Source organism: Genypterus blacodes, unplaced genomic scaffold (assembly GCF_046128005.1).
Source record: "Genypterus blacodes isolate CSIRO-AG114 ecotype Tasmania unplaced genomic scaffold, CSIRO-AGI_Gbla_v1 ptg000067l_1, whole genome shotgun sequence".
In the NCBI taxonomy this organism is placed as follows: Eukaryota; Metazoa; Chordata; class Actinopteri; order Ophidiiformes; family Ophidiidae; genus Genypterus; species Genypterus blacodes.
The window spans coordinates 5,592,177-5,616,957 of record NW_027466879.1 but is presented as its reverse complement, the minus strand read 5'-3'; the positions used below and the strand labels follow the sequence as shown (position 1 = coordinate 5,616,957).

The 24,781-nt window shown below is 43.2% G+C and overlaps 2 protein-coding genes across 18 annotated transcripts in view; both read left to right on the top strand.

The window, feature by feature from the left end:
- baz2ba (bromodomain adjacent to zinc finger domain, 2Ba) overlaps window positions 1-14,060 on the top strand; it is a 65,041-nt gene extending 50,981 nt beyond the window's left edge. For 4 of the 17 annotated variants that reach the window (XM_076155346.1, XM_076155352.1, XM_076155345.1 and 1 more), the window contains 21 exons: window positions 659-724; window positions 1,677-1,721; window positions 2,076-2,108; window positions 3,940-4,005; window positions 4,354-4,494; window positions 4,908-5,162; window positions 5,308-5,531; window positions 6,010-6,084; window positions 6,171-6,402; window positions 6,495-6,557; window positions 7,158-7,302; window positions 7,733-8,550; window positions 8,667-8,919; window positions 9,122-9,277; window positions 9,532-9,692; window positions 9,790-10,136; window positions 10,692-10,827; window positions 10,916-11,062; window positions 11,541-11,842; window positions 12,393-12,536; window positions 12,623-14,060. In XM_076155346.1, the coding sequence (XP_076011461.1) occupies window positions 659-724; window positions 1,677-1,721; window positions 2,076-2,108; window positions 3,940-4,005; window positions 4,354-4,494; window positions 4,908-5,162; window positions 5,308-5,531; window positions 6,010-6,084; window positions 6,171-6,402; window positions 6,495-6,557; window positions 7,158-7,302; window positions 7,733-8,550; window positions 8,667-8,919; window positions 9,122-9,277; window positions 9,532-9,692; window positions 9,790-10,136; window positions 10,692-10,827; window positions 10,916-11,062; window positions 11,541-11,842; window positions 12,393-12,536; window positions 12,623-12,779 (3,966 nt within the window). In that variant the 3' untranslated portion in view covers window positions 12,780-14,060. The remainder of the gene's footprint in view (window positions 1-658; window positions 725-1,676; window positions 1,722-2,075; window positions 2,109-3,939; window positions 4,006-4,353; window positions 4,495-4,907; window positions 5,163-5,307; window positions 5,532-6,009; window positions 6,085-6,170; window positions 6,403-6,494; window positions 6,558-7,157; window positions 7,303-7,732; window positions 8,551-8,666; window positions 8,920-9,121; window positions 9,278-9,531; window positions 9,693-9,789; window positions 10,137-10,691; window positions 10,828-10,915; window positions 11,063-11,540; window positions 11,843-12,392; window positions 12,537-12,622) is intronic. The other 13 variants (XM_076155357.1, XM_076155359.1, XM_076155362.1 and 10 more) reach the window with 8 other exon arrangements.
- Window positions 14,061-15,295: 1,235 nt separating this feature from the next.
- Window positions 15,296-24,709, top strand: wdsub1 (WD repeat, sterile alpha motif and U-box domain containing 1). The gene is made up of 13 exons (XM_076155321.1): window positions 15,296-15,353; window positions 17,523-17,939; window positions 18,030-18,217; window positions 18,332-18,418; window positions 18,651-18,744; window positions 19,020-19,053; window positions 19,182-19,222; window positions 20,071-20,177; window positions 20,349-20,366; window positions 20,771-20,791; window positions 21,190-21,369; window positions 22,738-22,872; window positions 22,977-24,709. Exons 2-13 carry the CDS (start codon window positions 17,542-17,544, stop codon window positions 23,126-23,128), a joined length of 1,455 nt encoding a protein of 484 aa, XP_076011436.1. The 5' UTR covers window positions 15,296-15,353; window positions 17,523-17,541; the 3' UTR covers window positions 23,129-24,709.
- The last annotated feature ends 72 nt before the right edge of the window (window positions 24,710-24,781 follow it).

The following is a 24,781-nucleotide window of genomic DNA, read 5'->3' as shown; positions in this document are numbered from 1 at the left end:
AGAACATTCCTGGATAGCTGCAGTCCCTCACTCTATAGTGTTTTAATCTTCCTAAAGCCCATTACTGAACAGCAGCATGCATTGGAGGGAGCTGCGTCTTCTTAGGCATAATTCCACATGGAACTAATGCTAAATTGGTCTTGGTTGACGGCTGTTGAATATTAAAATGGCTGTCGCTGCCTCTTCAGACCTTATTTAAATTGGACAGAAAAGTCTTTTTTCATCAGACAACAGTAACAGTTTAGCATAAGTGGGTCGAGGGGAAAAAAAAGGTGCTGTTTTCCACACACACACGCATGTACAAAGTTGCACACACACACACACACACACACACACACACAGGCATGCATACAGCACACAAAGGCACACACAATTATACTGTAGGAGCTTCAAAGTGTTTTAGCAGGACTAAATCAATTTTGAGTTGACACGGTTGGCAAGCCACTCTTAACGGGAGGCTTCAGCATTTTCACAATTACATGTTAAAGAGATACATTATTCATTTCCTGTGTTTAACAAATTTGACTGGCATTCAGCCGCATGGAATCTTCCCTTTAACCAGAAAACGGCAAACAATCAGTTCAAGTGCAGCGAAGCTCTAAAAGACAAGGTGACTGATTAATGTCTCGGCGAGTCTCACCGTTATCTTTATTTGCAGGCAAAACGGAGAAAGAAGGAAGACGCCGCCAATGCCAAAATATTAGAGGCTGAAAAGCGGATAAAGGTATGTTTGTCTTTTTAATAAGCCATTGAAATCGATGGAACATTATGAGGTTAGCTTCATGATCTGAACTAGGACAAAGGATTACTGCAGAGGCCTTATAAACATTTAAATTCAGACTCCTTCATCTTTTCCTTATTTTGATACATGGCAGCCATATTCAGTTTGTTTCTCATCAATCTATACACTGCTAAATGAGGCATTGGGGAATTTCCCATTTTTCAAAATCAAGAACTGGAACGGCACATTTTGTACCCCGAGCATTCCAATCCTTTGCTTTGACGGTTCAGCTTAGGTGGATCCTGTTCCCACTGGCCCGTCTTGTGACGTTCCTACGTATCGTCATTTAAGTCCACTTGTGCTATTTTCACTTGATAAGACAAGAGTACATATCTGTCTTGTCCAGGCCTCATAGCTGGCAGTGGATGTCAGAGCAGGAAAAAGGTCGAATGAATTGGATCTGAGCTTTGAAGGTCAACAAAAAGCACAACAATGTCCAACATTCTCTCACGGAAGGCATTTTTGAATCACACAGACTCCTCTTAGAGCCGATCAACCAACCAAACAGAGCAAACCAGGGAGAGGGGCTGTAGTCTGGTGACCAAGATCCCCAACTTTGTAGTGCGATACCCTCTTCCTGCAAATATACCGGAATCTCTCATTTAACTCACTGTGTCATATTCCACTTTGAAATAAAGTGATTTGATTTGAGACGTCAGAATGTTGGAATATGAATTTAGAATATGGCTCTAACATATCTGAATGAGGCGGAGGTGGAGTGGTCTGAATACTGTACTGGGTAATGCACTGTATCAGAGCCCTTTTTCCCACTTAAGAGGCAGCTGGCAGTAAAATTGGAGCCCTTTGAAATGGGCTGAAATTTTATCAGTCTAGTGATTTCATGATATTGGCACTATGGCAGCATATTGATTTTTCACTCATCTTCTCTGTCAAGGAGAAAGAGCTGAGGAGACAACAGGCGGAGATTCTGAAGCACCAGGTAGGCTTTCGCCTCTTCAACATCATAGTTATAGCTATGTTAGGACATTTACCTCATACCTCTAACTTTCTCTAGAATACGAATTGGCAGGTGTGAGTGTGTGTGTGTGTGTGTGTGTGTGTGTGTGTGTGTGTGTGTGTGTGTGTGTGTGTGTGTGTGTGTGTGTGTGTGTGTGGTGTGTGTGTGTGCGTGTGTACGTGTGCAGTGTGTGTGGGTAAATATAAATGTCTGTTTAAAGATGTTAATCTCTATTTAATGATTCAATGAGTCAATATTTCTTATCATCAAATCCCATTCTTATTGGTATTGGATTTTACTTCTGTTCCATAATACTTTGCCAACTCTCTCTGCCAGGAGTTGGAGAGGCATAGACTAGATATGGTATGGGTATGTTTATTTTTGTACATCTAACACCTGCATCGTGTAACTGGTTGTGTTATGGTTGTCATAGCAATGCATTAAGTGTAGCACTGGCTGCTGTCATACTACATTCTTCTGCATGGCTTTCCAGCAAAACCAACAAAAGAGAAAAGAGTCAGTATGCTGCCTCCATCTGCTCGTCCTGAGGGACAACTGACCCTGTCACGGTGGCCAAGCAGCTTCTGTCCCCCTCCCCCATCCCTTCCCCTTCTACTCAGAATGCATTGCAAAGACTGCTAGGCAATCCTCACTGACTGTCTGAAAGTGCACTCGAGGAGTTTTCATCCATCACATGCATTGTCTGACTGTTGTATTGGAGTAGCCTGTGTTACCCATGAGTGCTTGACGATTCGGCCCCGGACATTGAGCTTGTGTCTGTCCATCCATGCATCTGTTCTGCCGTCCACAGAGTGCTGGACTTTAACCTGCCCCGTCCAGCCTCTCTGTCTTCACTGTTCCTGTACTCTGCACAAAGAATGACAAGAGCTACTGAGAATCATTTTGTCTTTATGGTGGACTCGCTTCTAGGCAGATTCCCCCTAGCTACGCCAGGATACAGCACAACCGCCTTTGGTTGAAAATAGAGACCTGACAGAGCTGAGAACAAAAACAAATATAGTTCCGCCATGGGGACAAATTTGGTTCTATGTAGCATTTTATTTGGCCTGGCTGTCCTGCTTGTAGCCCTTCTCACTCATACACAGTCGCAGCTGAATCTAAAGGTCCGCCTGTCTGCTCCACTTTGGCCTCTGTGCTGATGGTTGAACCAACCCCCGCACCCTAGTCTGAAAACCCTGAATAGAGCAAATTAAGATAGTTGATTGTGGGGAAGATTAACTCAACAGGACCCCACAGCATTCTGAATTTTAGATGAATTGGTAAAATGCCACAGGTCTTTAGTCCTTTTTACTCAACTTGTTGATGCTCTCCAATTGAAGATGAATGAAACCAATAAGAACGCGACTAGAGGAGGTGGTTGGCGTCCAAGCCTATTTTGTTCATCACAATGACAAAATCATCCTCACAGACAGCCACACTATTCACTGAAAATGTCCTTGGCAAGCTGTAATAGTGGCAATTGTGTCTTTTGGTGGATCACAGAGAAATGACAGCCTGATATCGTGGTGAAACAGGGAACCTAAAGAGATCAAATCAATTGATAGTCAGTCACTGTCGCTTTCTGTGTGTTTTCGCAATCGACTCCATCATGCGCCGCGGAACAAAGTAGATGCTTCATCTCGCAGCAGTCAGATATTTTGTTAATACTTTGGCATCAGTGGAGTGGAACTGCTCTTTTTGTAGCTACTCTTCACCTCCTTGTCATCCCCCCCCGCCCACCCCCCCCACCAAATATTATTAGTTTGATGTGTCAAATTAGCCATCAGTATTGACTCGTGTATTTGGAATTCATCATTTTGATTGCAGTGGCAATGTGGCATGTCAGAACACCTCTGGCAACCAGTATTTTGTTGCTTTTGTTGTGTCAGCTTTAGTTTAGAGGCGCCGTCACCGATTCCAGCTGCTTCTCCTTTTGAGCCTGTCATCACATCTACTTTGTATCGCATCTCTGTGTTGCTTTTTGGTTGTCATTGTACTACTGTATTCTTCACTTATGCTTCCACCATACATGTGAAAGTGTACACACGTGAAGCGTCGTTTTGTGTTTGTTCACGTATGGTGCCTCTACTGAATTTAGTGCATCAGAATTTTACATTAATCCATACTAAATTCAGCCAGTGTTGACGCCGGTGTGAGCGATGGATGTGTGTTAATGCACTTGTCTTTTCTGCCACTCTAGGAGAGGGAGAGGAGGAGGCAACATGTAATGCTAATGAAGGCAGTTGAGGCTCGCAAGAAAGCAGAGGTAGTCCAAACGCACACAAACGGATGCACAAAAACACACACAAACACAGTCCACCGCATTAAAAGATCCCAAGTCATCATTCCCTGGTTGGTTCCCCCGCTTTCTCTCTTTTTTTTGTGCTCTCTTTCCCTTCATTCATTTTTCCCCCGCACACTCACCAAGTCAAAGGATTCTGGCCCTCAAGCACTTTTCTTTGAATGCACAGCAGTATTAGGCTGAATTCTAATACTAGCCACAAAGTCAAATAAACCCTCTTGTCTGTTTTCACACACACGCACGCACACACACTCAAATGTGAACATACACGCTTCGCTTCCTTAATGCTCCCTTGAATTTTGGACTCTCCAGGAGCGCGAGCGCTTGCGGCAGGAGAAAAGAGACGAGAAGCGTCTAAACAAGGAGCGTAAACTGGAGCAAAGGAGGCTGGAGATGGAGATAGCCAGGGAACTGAAGAAGCCAAATGAAGACATGTGTCTGTCTGATCATAAGGTACTTAAAACACTGGCTCATCCTGGAGGACAGCTCATACTGGAGGAGCTGTCCAAACTTGTGAGAGACAACTGGCACTATGTTCTTCTTGTTATATTATCATTATTATTATTATTGCACTGTGCTATCATTGTTATGACTCAACCACAGCATATAACCCATCACATAATCAGTTTTGTTCATAGCCATGACCATTTTTATGTGTGGAATTGTACGCCCCCAAGTGGTGATAAGGGAGTACTGCATCATTTAATATGGACGCAACTATTAATCATAAATGGGAAAGAACTGTCTTCATCACCGTGAAATGATGGCAGCTTTTCTCTTAAATTTCATAGTAATTTTGATTTCATAATGCATGTAACATGTCAACAACACCATCATCTTGCCTTTCCCCTCTGTCCTCTGTCCAGCCTCTTCCAGACTTCTCCCGGATCCCAGGTCTGATCCTACCAGGACGTGCCGTGTCTAACTGCTTGATGCTCATGCAGTTCCTGCGTGGCTTTGGGAAGGTTCTGGGCCTGGACCTGAGCGCCGACGTCCCCACCCTGGGCATGCTTCAGGAGGGCTTGCTCAATGTGGGGGATAGCATGGGCCAGGTTCAAGATCTGCTGGTCAAACTGCTTTCTCTGGCTGTCTGTGATCCCGGTTTGCCACCAGGACAAAAGGTGAGCAAGTTTCCCATAGAATTGAGACACAGGAGGGAATGTTACAGAATGCATTACACATTAACATAGACTATAGTCTGTCCATGTTGTCCAATGTTGAGGCAGTGGCGTAACCTGACGATTTCAAATCTCTCTCCTCTCACAGACTAAGACCATGCTGGGTGACCACCTGACCAACGTGGGCATCAATAGGGATAATGTGTCTGAGGTGCTACAGATGTACATGGGGGCCCATTGTGCCAACACAGAGCTGGCCCCTCTGGCTCTGAGTCTGAAGACTAAGGCCTTCCAGGCTCACACACCTGTGCAGAAGGCATCCATCCTGGGGTTCCTGGCCAATGAGCTGGCCTGCAGCAGATCAGTTATCAGGTAGGAGAAACTGTTGTAACAGAAAACGTTACGATTGAGCTTATTTCCTGATTGAGGGATTCTCTTTGTGTTATAATGATGTATAATTTTTTAATTAACTTCCAGTCCTTGTGAGTCATCAGATGCAAACACTGTAACTAGCCACAGAATGATGTGGTATATTTATCTACCATGTACACTGCACAACCTCAGTGTGTTCATATCCCTGTAATGTTATGTTTTATTAATGTAATGGAAACGACTCCATAAATCTGCTAATTTGCCTGAGATTCCTTTCGATTTGAGGCAAATTTTTCAATTATTAATTTGTGTTCTGTCGGTAATAGCTTATCAAACTGTTTACTTTGGCTTAAAATAATTGACTGCCTGCCCAATCTTTTATTCCCTACTCAGTGTATTTGAACTTGTTTGTTAGTGTCTGAAAATATGGATGTGTGCTTGGAAACTGGAACTGATGGGATTGAATTTCCTCTCGCAGTGAGATTGACAAAAGCCTGGATCAGATGGCAAACATGAGAAAGGACAAGATCATCATGGAGGGAAAACTGAAGAAGTAAGCTTTGATCGATTTACATGGAAATTTGAATCGTATTTTTTCCACGTACAATCTCTGAATGAAACGTCTGTGTGTGTGTTCAGGTTGAGGGCCATTTACGCCAAACGTACCGGGAGGAGGGAGGCCAGTATGGGCGTGGAGGAGAATCAGTCCATCGGCACTCCTTCCTCCGCCCTCAAACGCAAGAGGAAACCGGGCGGAGACAGCGACGAGGACGAGGACGAGGAGGAGGACAGCGACGACCCGGCCGACGATGACGAAGACGAGGAGGAGGAGGAAATCAAGAAGTCTAAAAAAGTGGAAATCTGTGACGAGGTAAAACAAACACGTCTGTGAATCAGTCATCATCATTCTCTACAGATTCATCATCGAAGCTCACACTCACTGTACGTGTTCTGTGTTGTCAGGAGGAAGTCGACCAAACCACAAGTGTGGAGGAGCTGGACAAGCAGATAGAGAAACTAGCTAAGGTACTGTATGTTCTTCTATTCTATTAAAGTTGTGCTGTGATGTTTATACCCGTTAACTCCAATTTAAAAGAGTCATATTAACGAAAGGGCAACAGCCTGAGATGAAAAGTGTCTTTGGGAAACCACAGACACACACACAGACACAGACACACACACACACACACACACACACACACACACACACCACAGAATATGTTATTTATTAGCCTCACCACATGATGTCATCGTGACCGTTTCTGTGTTATGAAGCTCTAACGTCCCAGATGACCTGTCTCGGAAAAAATTGCAAATGAATGCTGAAAATGTAATTTTTATTGAAATTGCTAGTTTAATTTATAAATCTGAAGATACAGAGCTCGTTTTAATACTACCAATGCATTATTTATGCCTAAGATGGCGTTTACACTGACATAGAAACATTAGCAAACGAAGGTATTAATTAGCATAATGAATAACCTCATTAGCATAATACGCTATGTTTAATATATTATGGTCATTAAAGGAGGACAACAAACAGCTGAAGAGTCTTTTATTTTTCCGAGGGTCTTTGAATCAAAATTGTGTACGAAAACCAAACGGCCTGTTCTTTTACCATTGCAGCAACATCATCAGATCAGGAGGAAGCTGTTCGAGATCTCCCACTCTCTGCGCTCCATGATGTACGGCCAGGACCGCTACCGCCGCCGGTATTGGGTCCTTCCTCACTGCGGCGGCGTCTTCATCGAAGCTATGGAGAGCGGAGAAGGTAGTTACTCCACAATTCATCATATGTTGGACAGTGTTGTGTATCAAGATGGGCTTTGCTTATTTCGCTCCAATGATCCCATATGGCGTTTTTATTCCCACTGCCAAAAAAACACACTGAGTAATTTGTAGATGCAGGCAGTGATGAAATGATGTAAATAAATGAAAATGGTCATTTTGATTGGATTGTCCAGTTGTTATTTTGCCAGAATATTTTCCAGCCATTTTTGCCAATGTGCTGATGACTTCACTTTATCTGAAAGTTAATGCCCCAACCTCTCCAAGGCTGATTTAGAGTAAAACTGTGTGTGATGACTTTAATCACACAACTCTTATATTTTGGGGGGAATGATCACAAGGTTAAAAAGCTCCCATCCTAATAGAGAGGTTATAACTCTAATGACGTATTCTCTCGCCTTTCCCTTTTGCAGCTCCAGAGGAACTGGAGGAGGAAAGACAAAGGAGGAGGAGAGCGGCGGAGGAAGTCAAGGTCAAAGAGGAACCTCAGGAGATTGAGCTTCAGAAGGAGAAACTTGCCAACCACGATGTCCAGAGCATACTCGCGCAGGACTTGGAGGAGCAGAGTCCGGAGATAAAGGAGCACGAGGGGAACAAAGGCTCTCCAACCCTCTTCTACCAGCAGCCGGGCTGTGCCTCCAAACTGTGTGCACTGCGGGACATCACCAAGGACGTTGTTAAAGAAACTGTGAAGGCGGAGGATAAGGAGACTTCCCACACAAAGCAGAACGGCAGCCCGGTGGCCGCTCCTGTTGCCAAACACGCAGTAACATCCTCCTCGCCCCCTCACCTTACCTCTGAGCCCATGGTGGCAATAACCCCCTCCATGATGACCACTAATGACACTACAAATGTCCCCGCCCCAGCCTCTACCTCTTTATCTGTCCCGTGCCCGCCGGTCCCACGTGAAAGTCCCGGGGCCACGCCTCCGACCGCATTCCCCGCACCTTCTCCACTCCTCCCCTTCCAAGCCAACGACCAGCTGCTGAGAGTCCTGACTGAGAGGAGCGGACACTGGTTCAGTCTGATCCCTCGCACCCCCTGCGACCTCTCCTCCCTCACCACCTCTCCTCCAGGAGCCGCCCGCGTGTCTCCTCACTCCTCCACCCCGGCCAGGCCCAGATCCCCGCCGCCCTCCCCCGCTTTGCCTCTGACCCCTTCTGCAGCCTCAGCCTCTGCGAGTCCACTTCACCCAGCCGGTCTCCTCAACTACCCACTATCCGCCCTGCAGGTGAGAACCCTGACGTAGGGTGTGTAACGCACGTTTCACCCAAACTGCTGTGGGAGCGATTCACTGTTTTCTTCTTCTTTGCCAATGTTTTCTTTCCTCCCTTTCTCTCTCTCCAGGTGAAGTCAGGTGGTGCGTTGCTAGGAATCTCATTTCCAGGTTGGCCCAGTGGCGTGATCAGTCCCAGTTTGCCCATGTGCCACAGTCCCAGCCCCATGCCAGGCCACTCTCTGGAGGGCAACACCACGGCAAGCGTCTCCAGCAAGAGTGAGTCACCTATACCCCGGATCGAGAAAAGCTCCTCCATGCCCTCTCCTACCCTGGAGATGCCCAAATCCCTGGACCACCCCACAGCTCGGCCTATCCCAGAGGGTGAGCGACAAAACAAACAATACACACTTCACATCATAACCCCAAGACAACTGGATTACCCAACATTATGCTCTAGTGTAGTCTCACAGCCCCGTACTTGTTTTGTTTCAGTGCCAACAAGGTCGTTGTTTTCACTCCCTGTGTTCTGTCCCTCACTGTCTTTATTTCCTCCCTTTCTGTGTGTGTGGGTGTGCATATTCAGATTTGCTGACAGGTTGGTGGCGGGTGTCTGACATTGAGGAGTTGAGGGCTCTGGTGAACGCCCTCCACAGCCGCGGCGTCAGAGAGAAAGGCCTTCAGAGGCAGATGCAGAAATACATGGAGATTATCCCCCAGGTCTGCACCAAGCACAGAGACGGTAAGAGTCCAACCACTGCTGCTGAGCACACAGGACCAGCCCAACAAAAACAAATTCTTGCCTTTGATTTATAAATGATGTGGCTTTAATATGACATCATTCAACCCCTAGAATCAAACAGTTGTATTGATTGAGATTAAACTGGCATATCCTCTATTTAATATCTCTGCATGGGTGACTATATTTTTGCCAGTGTGTGTACCAAGTTGACTGATCTCTGATGCGTGTGTGTATCTGTAATGTTGCCCATCCAGCGGCCATGATCGAGTTGCACGAGCTGGAGGAGAGCCAGGTCAGTGTGGAGTCGGTGCGAGGCTGGTGTGTGGAGGAGCAGGCGATGGAGATGGACATAGCTGTGCTGCAGCAGGTGGAGGAGCTGGAGAGAAAGGTGACTGCAGCCAGCCTACAGGTCAAGGTAAGCACGTGCAAATCACTCACGCACATTCCAGTATAGAAAGCAAGCTGCAATATCCGTGTTGAAGCACTGTAATCACAGAACGGGGCGCTTACAGGCTCGGTTTATCTCCCAGGGTTGGACCTATCCGGACCCTCAGTCCGAGCGGGAGGACCTGGTGTATTACGAGCACAAGCCCCTAACCAAACAAGCACCGGCGTCGGCGAACGCAGGAGATAAGGACTCCAGGGATCATCAGGAGGAGCGGGTGGAGAAGGGTGGGGTGTTGCGTCACCCGGACAACCCGTTGGACATAGCAGTGACACGTCTGGCTGATCTGGAGCGCAACATCGAGAGAAGGTACCTGAGGAGCCCCTTAGGTACCACCATTCAGATCAGGCTGGATAATGTGGGTACGGTCACTGTCCCTGCCCCCGCCCCATCCACTAGTGCTGACAGGGAAGGGTAGGTCATCTCTCCAACCAAAGCTCCCCACTCTCCCACTGAGACCCCTCTCTTCTCTGTGTGTGCTTTATGTTTTTCCCATATTAATGATCGGTGAGGGTCTTCGCTGCTTCCCCAGGCAGAGTTATTGTGGTGGTTCTTTCTTGCATTCTTCTTTGTTTCTTTGTGGAGATTCTAAGGGGAAGCCCCACTCAGTTTCTTTTCCTGCAGTCATCTGCATGTGTGGTGCATCAGTAACCTTGGTTATGGACACCTTCATTCCTCTCACTACACAATATACACATGTCAGGTCCTACTGCTCCTTCTCTCTTTCTGCATGATTGTCCCCTTCTTACGTGAGCACATTGGGTGTGTACTTATCCCCTATCCCCTGCACCCCACAACCCCTAATGCCTGCTTCTGCACAGCTGGAGCTCGGTGTGGTTCCGCTGTCTCTTTGGCAGCTGGTTTAACTGACACAGTGAACTGACGTGTGTACGTGTGTGTATGTGAGCCCCTCATGTTGGAATGCCTTTGTTTCTCCTCATCGCCTCTTTCCTCGTTGTCTCTCCACAGCGGCGAGGAGGAAGTGGCCCACGGCATGAAGGTGTGGAGGAAAGCCCTGACTGAAGTGCGTAGCGCCGCCCAGTTGGCCATGTGCATCCAACAACTGCAGAAGTCCATCGCCTGGGAGAGGTCCATCATGAAAGTGGTGAGCGGCAGATCGAGCAGAAGGAGAAAATGATTACAGGGTTTAAATCTGTGATTAACGATTGTGTGTGTGTGTGTGTGTTTTGTAGTACTGCCAGATGTGCAAGAAGGGAGATAATGAGGATCTTCTCCTGCTGTGTGACGGCTGTGACAAAGGCTGCCACACTTACTGCCACAAACCCAAAATCACCAGTATCCCTGAGGGGGACTGGTACTGTCCAGCCTGCATTTCAAAGGTATCAGTGCATTCAAACACAGCCATCATCTCTCATTTATACTAGAATAAAATCACCCATGGGTCAGATCTTTGTTATATTATAAACTAAGGTATTTGCTGAAATATATTTTTGATAGCGAGCACAGTTAGTTCCATATTGAAATGTCTTTTATTCTGACAGTATTCTGGCCCGTTTACTGGAATCTTAAACTCCCAAGTATCTTCAAAACTCTAAACTTACATTATTTGCAGTGTGGAATAAATGACAGTAAAAGTGATATTACGCACCGATAAAGTTCTGAGAAGCTCCTGAAAAGAAAGTAAATTCTGATTTTATTGCAGTCTTTATGGACTGGTTTTTATGGAGCTGCAGACAGGGAAGAACATCAACAATATTGGTGGTGTTAAAAAGCCAATATTAGCCCGACACATCAGTCCAACTGTGCAACACACTATTCACTTTGACCGAACCAAAACTCTTTGCTTCTTCTCCTCAGGCAAGTGGTCCATCTCCCAAAAACAAAAGGCCTCCAATTAAACAAGTAGCATCCAGTGGAGGCGGTGGGAAGAAAGCCGGAGACACAAAGAAGAACGGGAAGCAGACCGGCAACGGCGAGGCGTCCGAGGACGACTCGGCCAGCGCCAGCAGCACGCCGAAGAAAGGAGTGAAAGACGTCAGCAGGAAGAGGAAACCTGAGGAGAACTCGCCTGCTCAGCCCGCAGCCAATCAGGAGAGCCCTGTGTGTGTGAAACGAGCCAAGACGGCTAGAGACAACAACAGGGACCTGGGGCTGTGCAGGTATGGACACCATCAGCATCCTTCAACCTAAACCTAAACCTAAACTGCGAGAGAATCTGTCTCTTGGACGGATGCAGGAAGTTCATTCCAAAGAAAAGGAGAGCGACTGAGCACGTGCAGGAACTTAAGGGGTCACAAGGTTCAGAGCCAGTCCATGTCAATGTAGGAGGAAGATCTGGCAAGGGCCCAAAAGTATAATTTCACATAAAACATTACCTTAATATGAAACATGATGCCACAGTAACAGTGCAACTTGTATGTTGTACACTTAATTATATTTTCACTTCTGCTCGGTTGAACTTTAATGGCTTATCAATTGGAAGATAAGCATCTGCACGTCTGACAGCTTTATCTGCTTATTTTTATGTGTTGCGTGCAACGAGCAATAAATTATTCATTAAACAATCACTATGAATAGGATGTTATTTATTGCTGATGGCGACAGAAGCTGGAGAGGATGAAACCAACCTCTCAATATGAAACCTGAGTCTTTTTGCTGCACAAATATACCTGTGAGTGTGTGTGTGACGTGTGTTTCTGTGCTCCATAGGGTCCTGCTGGCTGAGCTGGAGCGGCATCAGGACGCCTGGCCTTTCCTCACGCCCGTCAACCTGAAGTCAGTCCCCGGCTACAGGAAGGTCATCAAGAAGCCGATGGACTTCTCCACCATACGCGAGAAGCTTGTGAGCAGCCAGTGAGTAGACGTCGCTCCTTCTGGTTCTTTCCCCATTTCACAGTCATAAGGCCGTCTGTCTCATCACTTATTTATCTTCATTTCAGGTATCAAAACCTGGAGACTTTCATCATTGACGTCAACCTGGTCTTTGATAACTGTGAGAAATTCAATGAAGACAATTCAGACATCGGCAGAGCTGGTCATAACATGAGGAAGTTCTTCGAGAAGCGCTGGACTGAGCTTCTGAAACAAACTAACTAATCCTCTTCACATTCTCCCCAATAAAAACCAATTGTACGTCTCAAATCGGAGCAGCAGGTTTTAATTTAATTTAATGTTTCGGGGGTGGCGCGAGGCTTTGCGGGACGGGACGGAAGATGTCACCTCCTCACTAAGGAGCCCCACAATGCGCTAGGAGAGATATCACCTTGAGAAAAAAAGTCATTACATTACATGAGGTGCGCTGGATTTATTACAACAGGGATAAAAGCCCCCAAAGAGTCCCAGAGAAATGGGGTGTCGTAGTGCAATACCAAGCCCTGTCTCAGAACACTGCACTGAATGAACCCTCAACTGTCACTGATGCGTCTGCTAGAATACTTTCCACTACCTGTAAATATACTTTTGTTATTTAATCGTATTATAGTGAATGTATTTAATTTTGTAATAATTATTTATGAAGCAAGGTCCACTTCATTTTCTATGAAAAGGAAGAATCAGCTGAACTGCTTTGAATTGAAAAAGGAATGTGTCTTTGTGTTCTAATTTTCTCTCCCAAATATCAAACAAAGCCAAGAAAAAAGAAACTGTTTACACTGTTCAGTGCTTTGGGGCATCAGAGGACTGTATTCATTTGTTCAAACTGTAAAACTGCATTACTTCACAGGAACAGGCAGAGGAAACAGTTAGACAATGGTGATTCATGTGTATATACTGTTTATTAATGTCAATATTATGTCTTGTTTGGAACGATGTGTAAAAATTGTTTAAGAATATTAAGATATTGTTTATGCCTTAGAATGATTGTAGCATTCTATTTTAGTGAACGTGATGAAAACATTAACATGAATATTGTTTGTACAGTATATACATATCCTCTGCAAACACTGTGGTATCCTTAATCTTGGTAGTGCCTACCCTTCCAACAGGGGCATGTAGGGGATGTTATTGTTTTAGTTTTCATTCTTATGTTTTTTTTTTTCAAAATATGATTTCAATCCAACAAGGCCTCCAAAGTTGGACAGTGACACAGTAATCATTCCTCCCCATAGCAGAAAAAGGAACAACAAGCATCCAGTTATGCTTCCATAATACATTTCCTCATGATCTGCCACAGTACAGAGGACCTAAGGCCATGTGTAACCACTGTGTTGAACCTTGCTGTGTGTTGTGGCCTGATGGAGGCAGCTAGATTTTTTTTGTACCCAAGTCAAAAGTACTTGAAGTTACTTTATTTAAGATATTGTGGAATAAAAGTATCATTCTTTTGTAGGAGCTTTATTTTTCACTAGTGTGTGGCACGGACCTATTAAAAGGATGTTTTTCAACGTAAACGGCTGTTTTCTTTCGATCTACTCACACACACACACACGTGGAAACATATGACACGTTTGTTACTTATTACTGGATTTATGACCTCATACTTAGATACAGACCTGCACAGTCAAGTGTTCTTCCAACTGGTACATACAGTATGTAGATAATCGCTGCATTACATCATCTATTTATGTAAAGGACCCCCAATAAAGCAACTCCCAATAAAGCACACTAGAGTTGTACTTAGATCAAAAACGAATGAGTATTTAAAATAATAAAATAGAACCTGTACATGTAAAAGAATAACAATCAGAGCCTGGCAAGGGAATGTCACAGGAACTAAACCTCTTTTAAAGGAAATAATTTTTTTTCTTTCTTTCCTCTTAAAAGTGTCCCTTTTAAAAGGTTTAAATAAATAGATCAATAAAAACATTGAAAATTATGCATTTATTACGAAACAAATAAAATAGTGTTGAGGGTGAATGCAGAAGAATGAAGCAGTTTCTAGAACTGCACATGTTGAAGTCTGGACGATGATGATGACGTCAGCATTTAATCAACTAAACACAAGCTCCATTTACAACACAGGACAAAGGAATTGAGCCTCATGTCTCTGTCATGTCTAAGAGGCAAACTGTAGATGTTTATTTTTACCAAATACCAAATATTTGTAAAATATTAATTCAGTTTTCACATTCATAGATAATAACATTTTTGTCCAGATGACGTTTTCATATAATTGTAATTCAAAATGCACAATGAAGCAGTTGGAGTGCAGCCGGGTGAAGAGAAGGCCTCCATATTAATATGACTCAAGAGTCATAAAGTCTGACCTGAGTAGACGGAGGCTTGAATACATGATCAGCTCTGGGAAATCACACTGCCACATGCCCATCACCCTTTATTAAAAGAAGCTTAATTAAAATATTACACTCAATAATATATCTAAGATGGATTAAATTTCATGATGAGATACTTTAATGCCATAAAAGCTTCACAGCGTTGAAAATCGCCTCCTGCGCTTTAAACGCATAGTCCTATTAACAGAATTTAGCAGCATCAACCCAAAATAAATATACGATAAATAAATGAGAAGGAGCTATTTTATATCTGAGACTCACAAACACATTTGACATGGATCCTAGCTCATGTTATAATTCATCTACAGGCCAGAATTTCTGCAGAGAATCCTTCATCTTGGTTTACATAACGGGCGACGTCACGGCGCGGACTGCGTCACAGTCAGCTGTCTGATGCGGAAGTAAACATCCACTCGAAGAGACGACGCATTAGAGAAAGGTACAGAGGCACTTGTGTACTTGTTTTGATGCCGTAATAACTAACTTGTTGTCTAACTTGCTGTTGAGTTTGTTCACAGATTTTTTGCCTTTAGGTGGCGAATAACGTTCGACATAATAACACAAACGTGAATCGTAAAGCACGAAGCTGAACGAGATTCTCACTCAACAGCTTCTCGATTCAATTCTCCAGTCTACCTTAAAAGTAACATGTCGCCACTGGATGACGCTGTTAAGTCATTTTCAGCCTGACGCCTGTACATTAAATTACAACCAAAGTAAACGTTCTTAATCCGGAAAAATGACATAAACAGCTACTTTGACTTTGCGTTTTTGAACGGAAGGTTCATTTTAAAGGTTCCTGTTGCTCGTAAGACTTGGAATGAGAGGTTCTAAACAACATAGTTGAGTGTTATGATTATCCAGAGTTCTACTGTGGCATTTATTGACTGTTGACCCCTCGTAAATGTCATCTGAAACACTGTTCGGTCTGTGGGCTTCGAGGTCTTTGTCTCCTGCATGTTTACGCGTGGTCCCATGAAGAATCGGACACACATCTGTCCTTCAGTTTAAACGGGACTTTACTATCGCACCTAAACAGCGCCATATCGTGGCTGCATGCCACTTTTAAGGTGGACTGGGAAAATTGGGGTTAGACGCTAATGATCAGCAGCTGTGGCTTTTCTGTAAATCTTGTTTTTGATATTCAAAATTCAGTCAACGAGGTAAATTGAGTTATTGTAAATTGAGTTATTGTAAATTGAGTTATTGTAGATTTCGTAAAAATAGTGATGAAGCTTTTATGCCTCTAATATGTCTCTATGTACAAGACTCGCATGGAAGTATTTTTTGATATATATTTTATTATGATTATTTTATTGTTTTACTTAAACTCGAGTCCAAATCAGATTTAAGTGACTATTTATTGAATCAACTAAAATGAATTATTTCGTCATGTTAAGCTTGAGCGTAAATCCTGACTTAGAATAATGTACCTGCTTATTAAATAACGTATTTAATTATTTTTGCTATATTAGTAAAGTATTGTTTTTTTTGTTTAAAAATTAATAAATCATTGCAGTATTATTATTGTATTATTTATTCCATTCACTTACTCAGCTCCCATATCTGTGACTCGTCTTGTAAATGGCAGAGTGTGAACATTTCTTATCTCAAACAAGAAGTTACCAGTTAAATATTACACACGGACCTGATTTAGTGACTCACCGTTCTTCCAGTCAAGCTAGAAGCTAATGCAGTTGTACTGCTAATTATTACTGTTTTTTTTTTACTGGTAATAAAAACACAAGTATAGAAGATATACAGAGCATAAAATACAAGATAAACCAATTCAATACTATAAGTAAATAATGATATTCTATAGATGAACAATTAAATATTATATTACTGCTAGAAGTTATACAATATTAGAGCAAAGCGCCCCTTGAGTCCGCCACCATTCATGACGTCATTATGGAGGTGATATGGGGGTCATGTAACTGCTATAATTTGGTAATGCAAATAAAAAATAAGAATGTAAATGTAATGAAAGATCCCTGAACAATGATTCTGACAAGTTTGGAGATGATTGTAGGACTGATGCGCACACACACACAACTACACACAACTACACACCACTCTCCAATTATACCAGCAATATATTTATATATACAGTATATATGTACAGTATATAGGATTGAAAGAAATAACGGAGGCTCTGGGAGTTATGTTTGAAGCTTAATTGTGTTTTATTGTATTTTTCTATTTTTATCCTGCAGGGTATAGGACATAGGATATATTATTGCTCATGATAATTGAAGGAAAATACAGAGCTGTCTGATTGTTTCTGGATCAAGTTGCACATAATTCTTAGATAAAATTGCAAAATGGAATCTAAGTTACCAAAGAAAAATAATAACTTGGAGATGCAAATCAAATTCAGGTATATTCATTCAAGGATCAAATGTCTTCTTTTGCTAGATGCTTTAATTTACTTACAAGTGAGATATAAGTCACATTACCAGCTGATCAAGCAGAATACAGAATGAATAAATGCCATAGGACTGTAGGCACATGCAGTCCAAATGTTAAGATGTCTTCAGGATAGCATGATGAGGTTGCGGCTCCATGTGTTGGTCTCTATCATGTGTTGTGTTTCTCTGTATGATAGCTCGGCTCCTGCTCTCCAAATGGTGTCTCTCATCTGCACCCTACACCACCACCACGATGACATCAACTGGTGTGCCTTCTCGGCGACATTGTTGGCCTCCTGCTCCGGGGACAAAACCATCCGAGTATACAACACCCATGACTTCTCCGAGCTGCCCTTCTCGCCGCTGTCGGGACACGGCTACGGCGTCCACTGCTGCTGCTTCAGCGCCTGTGGACAGTTTCTAGCCTCCTGCTCCACGGACGCCACCACCGTCATCTGGTCCATGGTCACGGGAGAGATCGAGGCGGCGCTGGAGCATCCTGGCCGCAGCCCCGTCAGGATCTGCGCCTTCTCTCCAGACTCCACACACCTGCTCTCTGGGGCTTCTGATGGAACGTTGGCTCTGTGGCATTTCCCATCCAAACAGCTGCGCGGGTAAAGCTACAGCAGATCAGATCAATGCCAGAAGAATGTTTGGTGTTGTGTTAAAGTGACCTGGTGGATGTGTTTGTTGTTGTTTTGAAGGACGGGGGCTGTGAGCGACGCCACCATGGTTGCCGCCTCGTTCAGCCCGTGCAGCCAGCTGTTTGTGACCGGCTCCACCTGCGGGGACCTGCGTCTGTGGGATCTGGACGTGAAGCAGCTGCACGCGGTGAAAAACGCTCACGACCTAGGAGTCACGTGCTGCAGCTTCGCCCCCTACATCCACGGAGGTGAGACTCTGCACGGGGGGAAGCTTTGAGTTTATTGTGTGTTAAGTGTAACCAATATTCCTTATTTACATCCACACATAACAACACTCTACTAACTTTGCTTTTCTTTTTCAGGAGGTCAGACCGTGCAGTTCCGTCTGGCGTCCTGTGGGCAGGACAGTCATCTAAAGATCTGGACCATCACCATGTCCACCTCAGGAGGTAGAGGGACCCTAACGTCCACTTTGTCTCACATTATTGTCTCACATTATTGTCTCTATAGTTACTATTTCTTATTGATATCAGCCAAGATTGATAGTTGATCCCACTCTGATGTTTCTGTATGGCAGAGGTTGTGTCATGTTCTCTGCACTTTGTTTGGCTGGTCAGAGTTTGATGAACTAATGGGACTGATCCTGGTTTTGTCTCTTTGCTGTGTGATGTGGTTCCATAGTCTATAAGATGCAGCTGCTGCACACACTAACGGCTCAGACTGCTCCCGTCCTCTCCTGTTCGTACTCCATGGATGGACAGCTGCTGGTGTCTGGGTAAGTCACTTGAAAGACAGAAACCTTTACAAACCACCACCGTGTTCATTGTGAGATCATGAAAAGTATCTGCAGTATTGTTGCAACCTAATCTTGTAGTCTTGCAGTGTAATACTGTGCTGAACCACTGGAGGGAGACACGCATTGCTTTATTTAGACTCCATCAACTTTGAGTGTGTATGGGTGGTTGGTTTTCATCTGCAGTCTAATGAGTGAGTGTGCTGCACAGTTTAATCACTGCTCTCACTGTTCAATCGTGTTTTTATTTCTTTCAGCTCCGTGGATAAAACCGTAACAATCTACGATGCTGTGAGTAACTCTCCTTTATAGTGACGTAATCAATAGCAGCATTATAGTTCTGTCATATACAATGTTTACTGCATCATTTACAATCTCCCAGTCACGTTTCGTTTGTGCTCCACTTTATCTCCTCGCAGAATAATGGAGTTTTGCTTTACACGTTGAACCAGCACCAGAGGTAAACACTCACTCATCTTATTGATATTGTTGTCATTGTTCTGTTAAATGAATATAACAATTAGTAAAGGTTCCTCTCTCACCTCTATCTTATGTCTAATAAGAATAACTCATTCAGAAACCAAGCATAATGATGTTAGCGTGAGTCTGTTCCCTCTATGGCGAAAACACACAGATTTTTGCTCCATCTAGAAAAAGCTGTTCCACTCTGATACCAGAAATCCTTCAGCTCAGCCAGAACTTCAATAGTAAATGTCAGGTTTTGCTGTCAGCCACTCAGAATCAAGGAGAAAACACTCTTTGTCGACTTGGAGATGACTGCAATCTCCACCTCCACACGTAAAGCCACAGCTGAATGATCACACTCTCAGAGCTATTTATGTGACCATCCAGCCACCTGCGAGTCAAAGCAGAGCTCGGATCCCCTCAGCCGGGGGAAATGTAGGTAAACACGACCTGCGGTGGAATTAGACCAGGCAGGTGGGGGGAAAGTGGATAAACGGGCGAAAGACATGACTTCACCAAAAAGCTGCTGGATGATTCTCACAAACAGATGATTTAACATGTGTGGATTGAGTCAATAATTCAATCAAATCCTCTCAGACTTTAGTTTATTCCAAGTACAATTCCATTTTTAGACCTTATTCAGATCTGCTTCAGTATCTTAAGGTGCTTTTATGTTCCCTTATTTCCCCCTTACTGTATCTACTTTGATTCTCTGCTGTCTTTTCTTTTATGAACCTGTCATTGGTGTTTGATGCATCTATGGAAATGTCCTACAGTGGCATGATAATGTTCATTTTCTAACCGTTTTGATCCTGAACAGATCTCACTAACACTTCATTGTAGGTATGTGACCGCATGTTGCTTCTCCCCGACTTCACCGTTAATCGCCACCGGATCTATGGATAAGACCGTAAACATCTGGAGGGTAGAGAACGGACACAGTGGCCATGGTGGGGAGGAAATAACACACACACACACACACACACACACACACACACACACACACACACACAATCGAATCTCTCCAATCAAGTATTGATTTGCAGCAAATTGTTCTTCTTTCAATCTTGTAATCAAGTTTGCATCTCCTTCTCTTTCTGCTCTTCTTCTTCAATGGAAAGATGCGAAGTCGTTGCCTGGTTAGTCTCCTTTTTCATCTTACTAAATGGTTTTTGGTGCTTTTGCAAGGCAGCAGCATTCAGCAGTCATGGATTTGAGAGTTCCTGTTATAAGTCTCAAGACCATTTATGGAAGGAATAGGAACACCAGCCATTGAGTCTTTAAGAGAGCATGCTAAACACGTTGCTGAGCTATAAACACCTTCTGCAAAGTGATTAAGATTTGTAGAAAGGTTACATTGATAGAATGCTGTCAGGTAATCATTTAAATCATTTTGCACCTCATTTGCACCTAGTTTCATGTAGCAGCATAGCAGATGATCCACTTGCTTTTCCTCAATCAGTTTTGAATCTCATCTGTTGCACATCGACTCAAAACATTTTAATGTGTTGACTTTTATTCACGACTCTTCCTTGTGTTTCAGTGGCGCCTGAATTAACTGAGGGTAAGTTCCTTCTTTCATTATTAAACACAGTATGACATCACTCTCAACTTTAACGTTATGGTTTATTGGTTTACGTTAACTTATGTGTGCATGAGCAAGGCAAAAAGCATTAGGTAATGAGAGAAATAGCTCATTGGTCTCCAGGTTTGGGTTCCAGCACTACACCTCCAATAAGCAGTGTCACACAACCCCCAGACACTCATTTATATGATGCATATGCTTTATATCAAAGGTATTATGTTACAAGATGTCCCTGCCAAGGCTCCATAATCAATAACTGGACGGCAGTAGTCAGCAATTTTTCCACGATCGACTTTCACGAAGAAGATTTCAGCCATTTCTCCAACAGTGCCGCAGTCCACAGCGAGCAAAGTTCTTATTTTGCCACGTTCTCATAGGAACAACGTCATCCGGCCGATCCAAGCTGCTGGTCAGCGATTGGTCAGAAGAGGACGTTTCGGTGTGGTTGGTGGACGAAGGCCTGGAGGCGCTGGTGGAAAAGTTTAAGGCCAATAACATCGACGGGACGGAGCTGTTGACTCTAACCAAGGAAGCGCTGGCTTCAGAGCTCAATGTTGGTGAGGAAGCTGAAGAGTGTAAACCCAGCTGTGTGTGTGTGTGTGTCTGTGTGTGTGTGTGTTTGTGCTGCATGTCTGACATCCTGTGGGAATTAACATGGATTTGTTTGGTTTAGAGTAAAAGGATGGCGCCCTCACTGAGTCAGAGTGAAGGAATGAATGAATGCTGATGAAGTTTTATTCTGCAAGATTACATCACATAATACTGCTGCGCTGAATAGCATTAAGCTGTGTGGCTGCACTTCATCTCTTATGTAACCCAATCCACAAAAGTGTCTCTCCCATAATCTATATAATGGATTTTAAAGATAAAGACCAGGAGGGGCGGAGGTTTCATTTATTTATTTATATTAAATCATATTTTTGCGAGTATTTCTGGATTTTTCTGTGTGAAGGCAGGAGTAGGAGTGTTTCTGGTTGATGTCAGTCTGCCAGCTCGGTGAGTATTCATCGTGTTTGTTGTAACGCCATGGCGTCATCTCCATCCCACAGTCGCTGTCAATCACTCCGCCGTTTACACAGCTTAGCTTCGGCGCGGTGACAGCGTGTGTTGACAGTCGTGATAGCATGGGTGGCTCTCGTTCTTCCCTTTTTTTGCGACATTAAGTTTGGGAATTTTGGAGCGGCAAACGTTTTGTTATCTACCACAATGGAAGGCAGAGAAATGGGTGTAGGATTCCATGTTAGGAGTAGAAATGAGAAGCGTTCTTTCTGAGCTCTTCACTGGTAATACCTGCTGAGACCTCCAGCAACACTGTGCTCACTCTCACCCACACTCACTCCTGCCATCCAAGAGGAAAGAGTGTTAAACACAGGAAGAACAAATGCTCCTCTCGCCATTATTGTTTCTTCCTTTTGTTTTGTACCATAACATATTTAAAATAGCTCACAACCCTCCAATCAGCATCCAGCTTCACTCCTCTCAAGTCGATCCCACAAAGTTTGGAATTTTGGTGTCACGATTGATAACCAACTAACCTCCTCTCTCAGCCGTGCAGATTTGTTTACCTTGAGTCCCTCTCTCTCCTCTCTGTCTATACCTCCTCCAGGCATCTATGTCCTGCTGTTCCACTCAAGCTCAGGCTCTTGGCACTTACTCTTGTTGTTCTCTCCGGACTAGATCTTTGCTTGTGTTGTATTCAGAGCTCACATGTACCTCACTTGGGATAAAGGCATGTAAATGATATGGACACCTTTTTGATTTGTTAGTGTTGGGGTCCGGTCCAGTCTGACCCTATTTGATGTTTCAGGGTGGTTTTCACAGAGAATACGCAAAATATGAAATGATCTGTTTACTCTAGTGTCACACTGACCAGTCGTCTCCTCTGCCTCTTGGTGTTGTGTCTGTGTGTGTGTGTGTTTGTGCAGAGTCAGTAGGACTGCGCAGTAAAGTAATGAGAAAGCTGGAGGAGCTGAAGGGAGCCTCAGTGTGCACAGGCACTCCTGATGAGTTTACGTGTCCCATCACCAGAGAGCTGATGAGGGAGCCTGTCATGGCTACAGGTGAGGAAGGAGCAATCAATCAATCTGTGTGTCCTCATTGTGCATACTCCATATTGCTGTTTTAAGAAATGAACTTAGTTACATCTATCTCTATTTCCCCACAGACGGCTACTCGTATGAGCGAGAGGCCATCGAGGCTTGGATCAACACCAAGAACCGCACCAGCCCCATGACCAACCTGCCTTTACTGACGACTCTGCTCACCCCTAACCACACCCTGAAGATGGCCATCAGTCGCTGGAAGATCAGCCACTAGCACCTAAGAGACCGCCTCAGCCTTTACGCCACAAACCAGAAATCACTGACGAGGATGCCATAGATACATTTCAAACACAGGTGCTTTGTTTTTGTTACAGTTTGAGGCACGTGGATACTGTGATGATTTAGACTGCCTATCTATGTCATATGTTGTTTTAGTATTTGTAAAGCTGTGTATGATATAGATAATACTACTGAGTTGCAGAAAGAAGGTTTTATGCAGTTGGATTTGTTTTTAGCAGATCAAAACGGTGTAAGAGGCTGAAACATACATAGGGTTGTGGCTCAAAGTTGGTATCCTTTAAATAAAAACTATTTTCTCTGAAATAAGTTGAAACTAACAAAAGTAATCACCATCCACCATTCTTTATTTCATGTTTAACAGAACTGACACTTTGCTTGAGGTTATTAGATATATTATTATTATGAAACAAATGAAAATGTCCTGGACAGAATTATTGAGATACATAATAAAATTGTGATGATATTTCACACACAATTACACCAAACTTCATTGAGAGAACTTTCCTCTGTTTCGATTGGCTGAATGACTGATTATAAGACACTTGTGATACTAATTATAGAAAAGGGTCTGCTTGAAGTATCACTACACACCCTATTGTTCTTTTTCACTTTTAATAATAATAATAAAAATAAAATAATAATAATAAAAATAATAATTATAAATATAATAATATTTTTGACCAGTCCATTTTAATTTGTTTTATTATTATATGATGCCAGTGCCAGTGCCAGTTTCTACTTATTTCAGAGTAAAGTATGGGCCTTCTGTTTTTATTTTAAGGATACAAACACTTGGAGCCACATCTGTAGATCATGCTGCAGAATAGAGCTTTAATTGAAAATGTGTTGTCTTTGTTCTTTACTCGCCAAGACTATTTGTGGTTCAGCAATTGTATGTGTTGATGTTTGTAGGATGTCGGATGGGGATCTTACTATTTAAAACCCTGTGGGAAAAGTGAATCCAGTAGAGATGAGTCTGCAGCTGAAAGAGCTCAAAATGTGATGTGTCTTAAGAAATATCCGCTATTTTAATAAATTACTGTGTTCCCATTATCATTATGTTAAGTTTAAATGTAATTTTAGATATGTGAGGTTTTACTGTGAATAGGATTGGGGTTCAATAGAATTCTGTCCATTTTGGATCTAGTATCAAATCTGAATCAATTCAAATTCCATATCGTTCTTTGCGGATAAATCAGGGACACGATCAGATCAGACGAGACATTTAAGACTTGGACCTTAATCAACTTTGAACCGGATCCAAGCTGGACTGGATCAGAACCCAATCATACGTTTGAGATGACAACACATCTATCTAGTCTTATCATGTTCACTCTGAAGCTTTGAAAGAAGAAGTTGCAGCGGTATAGTCCTTCATTAATGTTTTATTATACCACAACAATAATGTGGCAACATCCTGTAATCCATAGTATGACTCTGAAAAGGAAATATGACAACTATGGACATTCAGCGATAGAAGAAATCTCTTAAAGTCTTTAATCACGACTCTTGCTTTTTGTAAATGCTCTCTTTTGTTTCCAAATAAACCAATAAACACTTCATATTAATAATATCTTCTCTTGCTATGCAAAAATAAATAACATATACTGTGATAAGCAGTCAATTC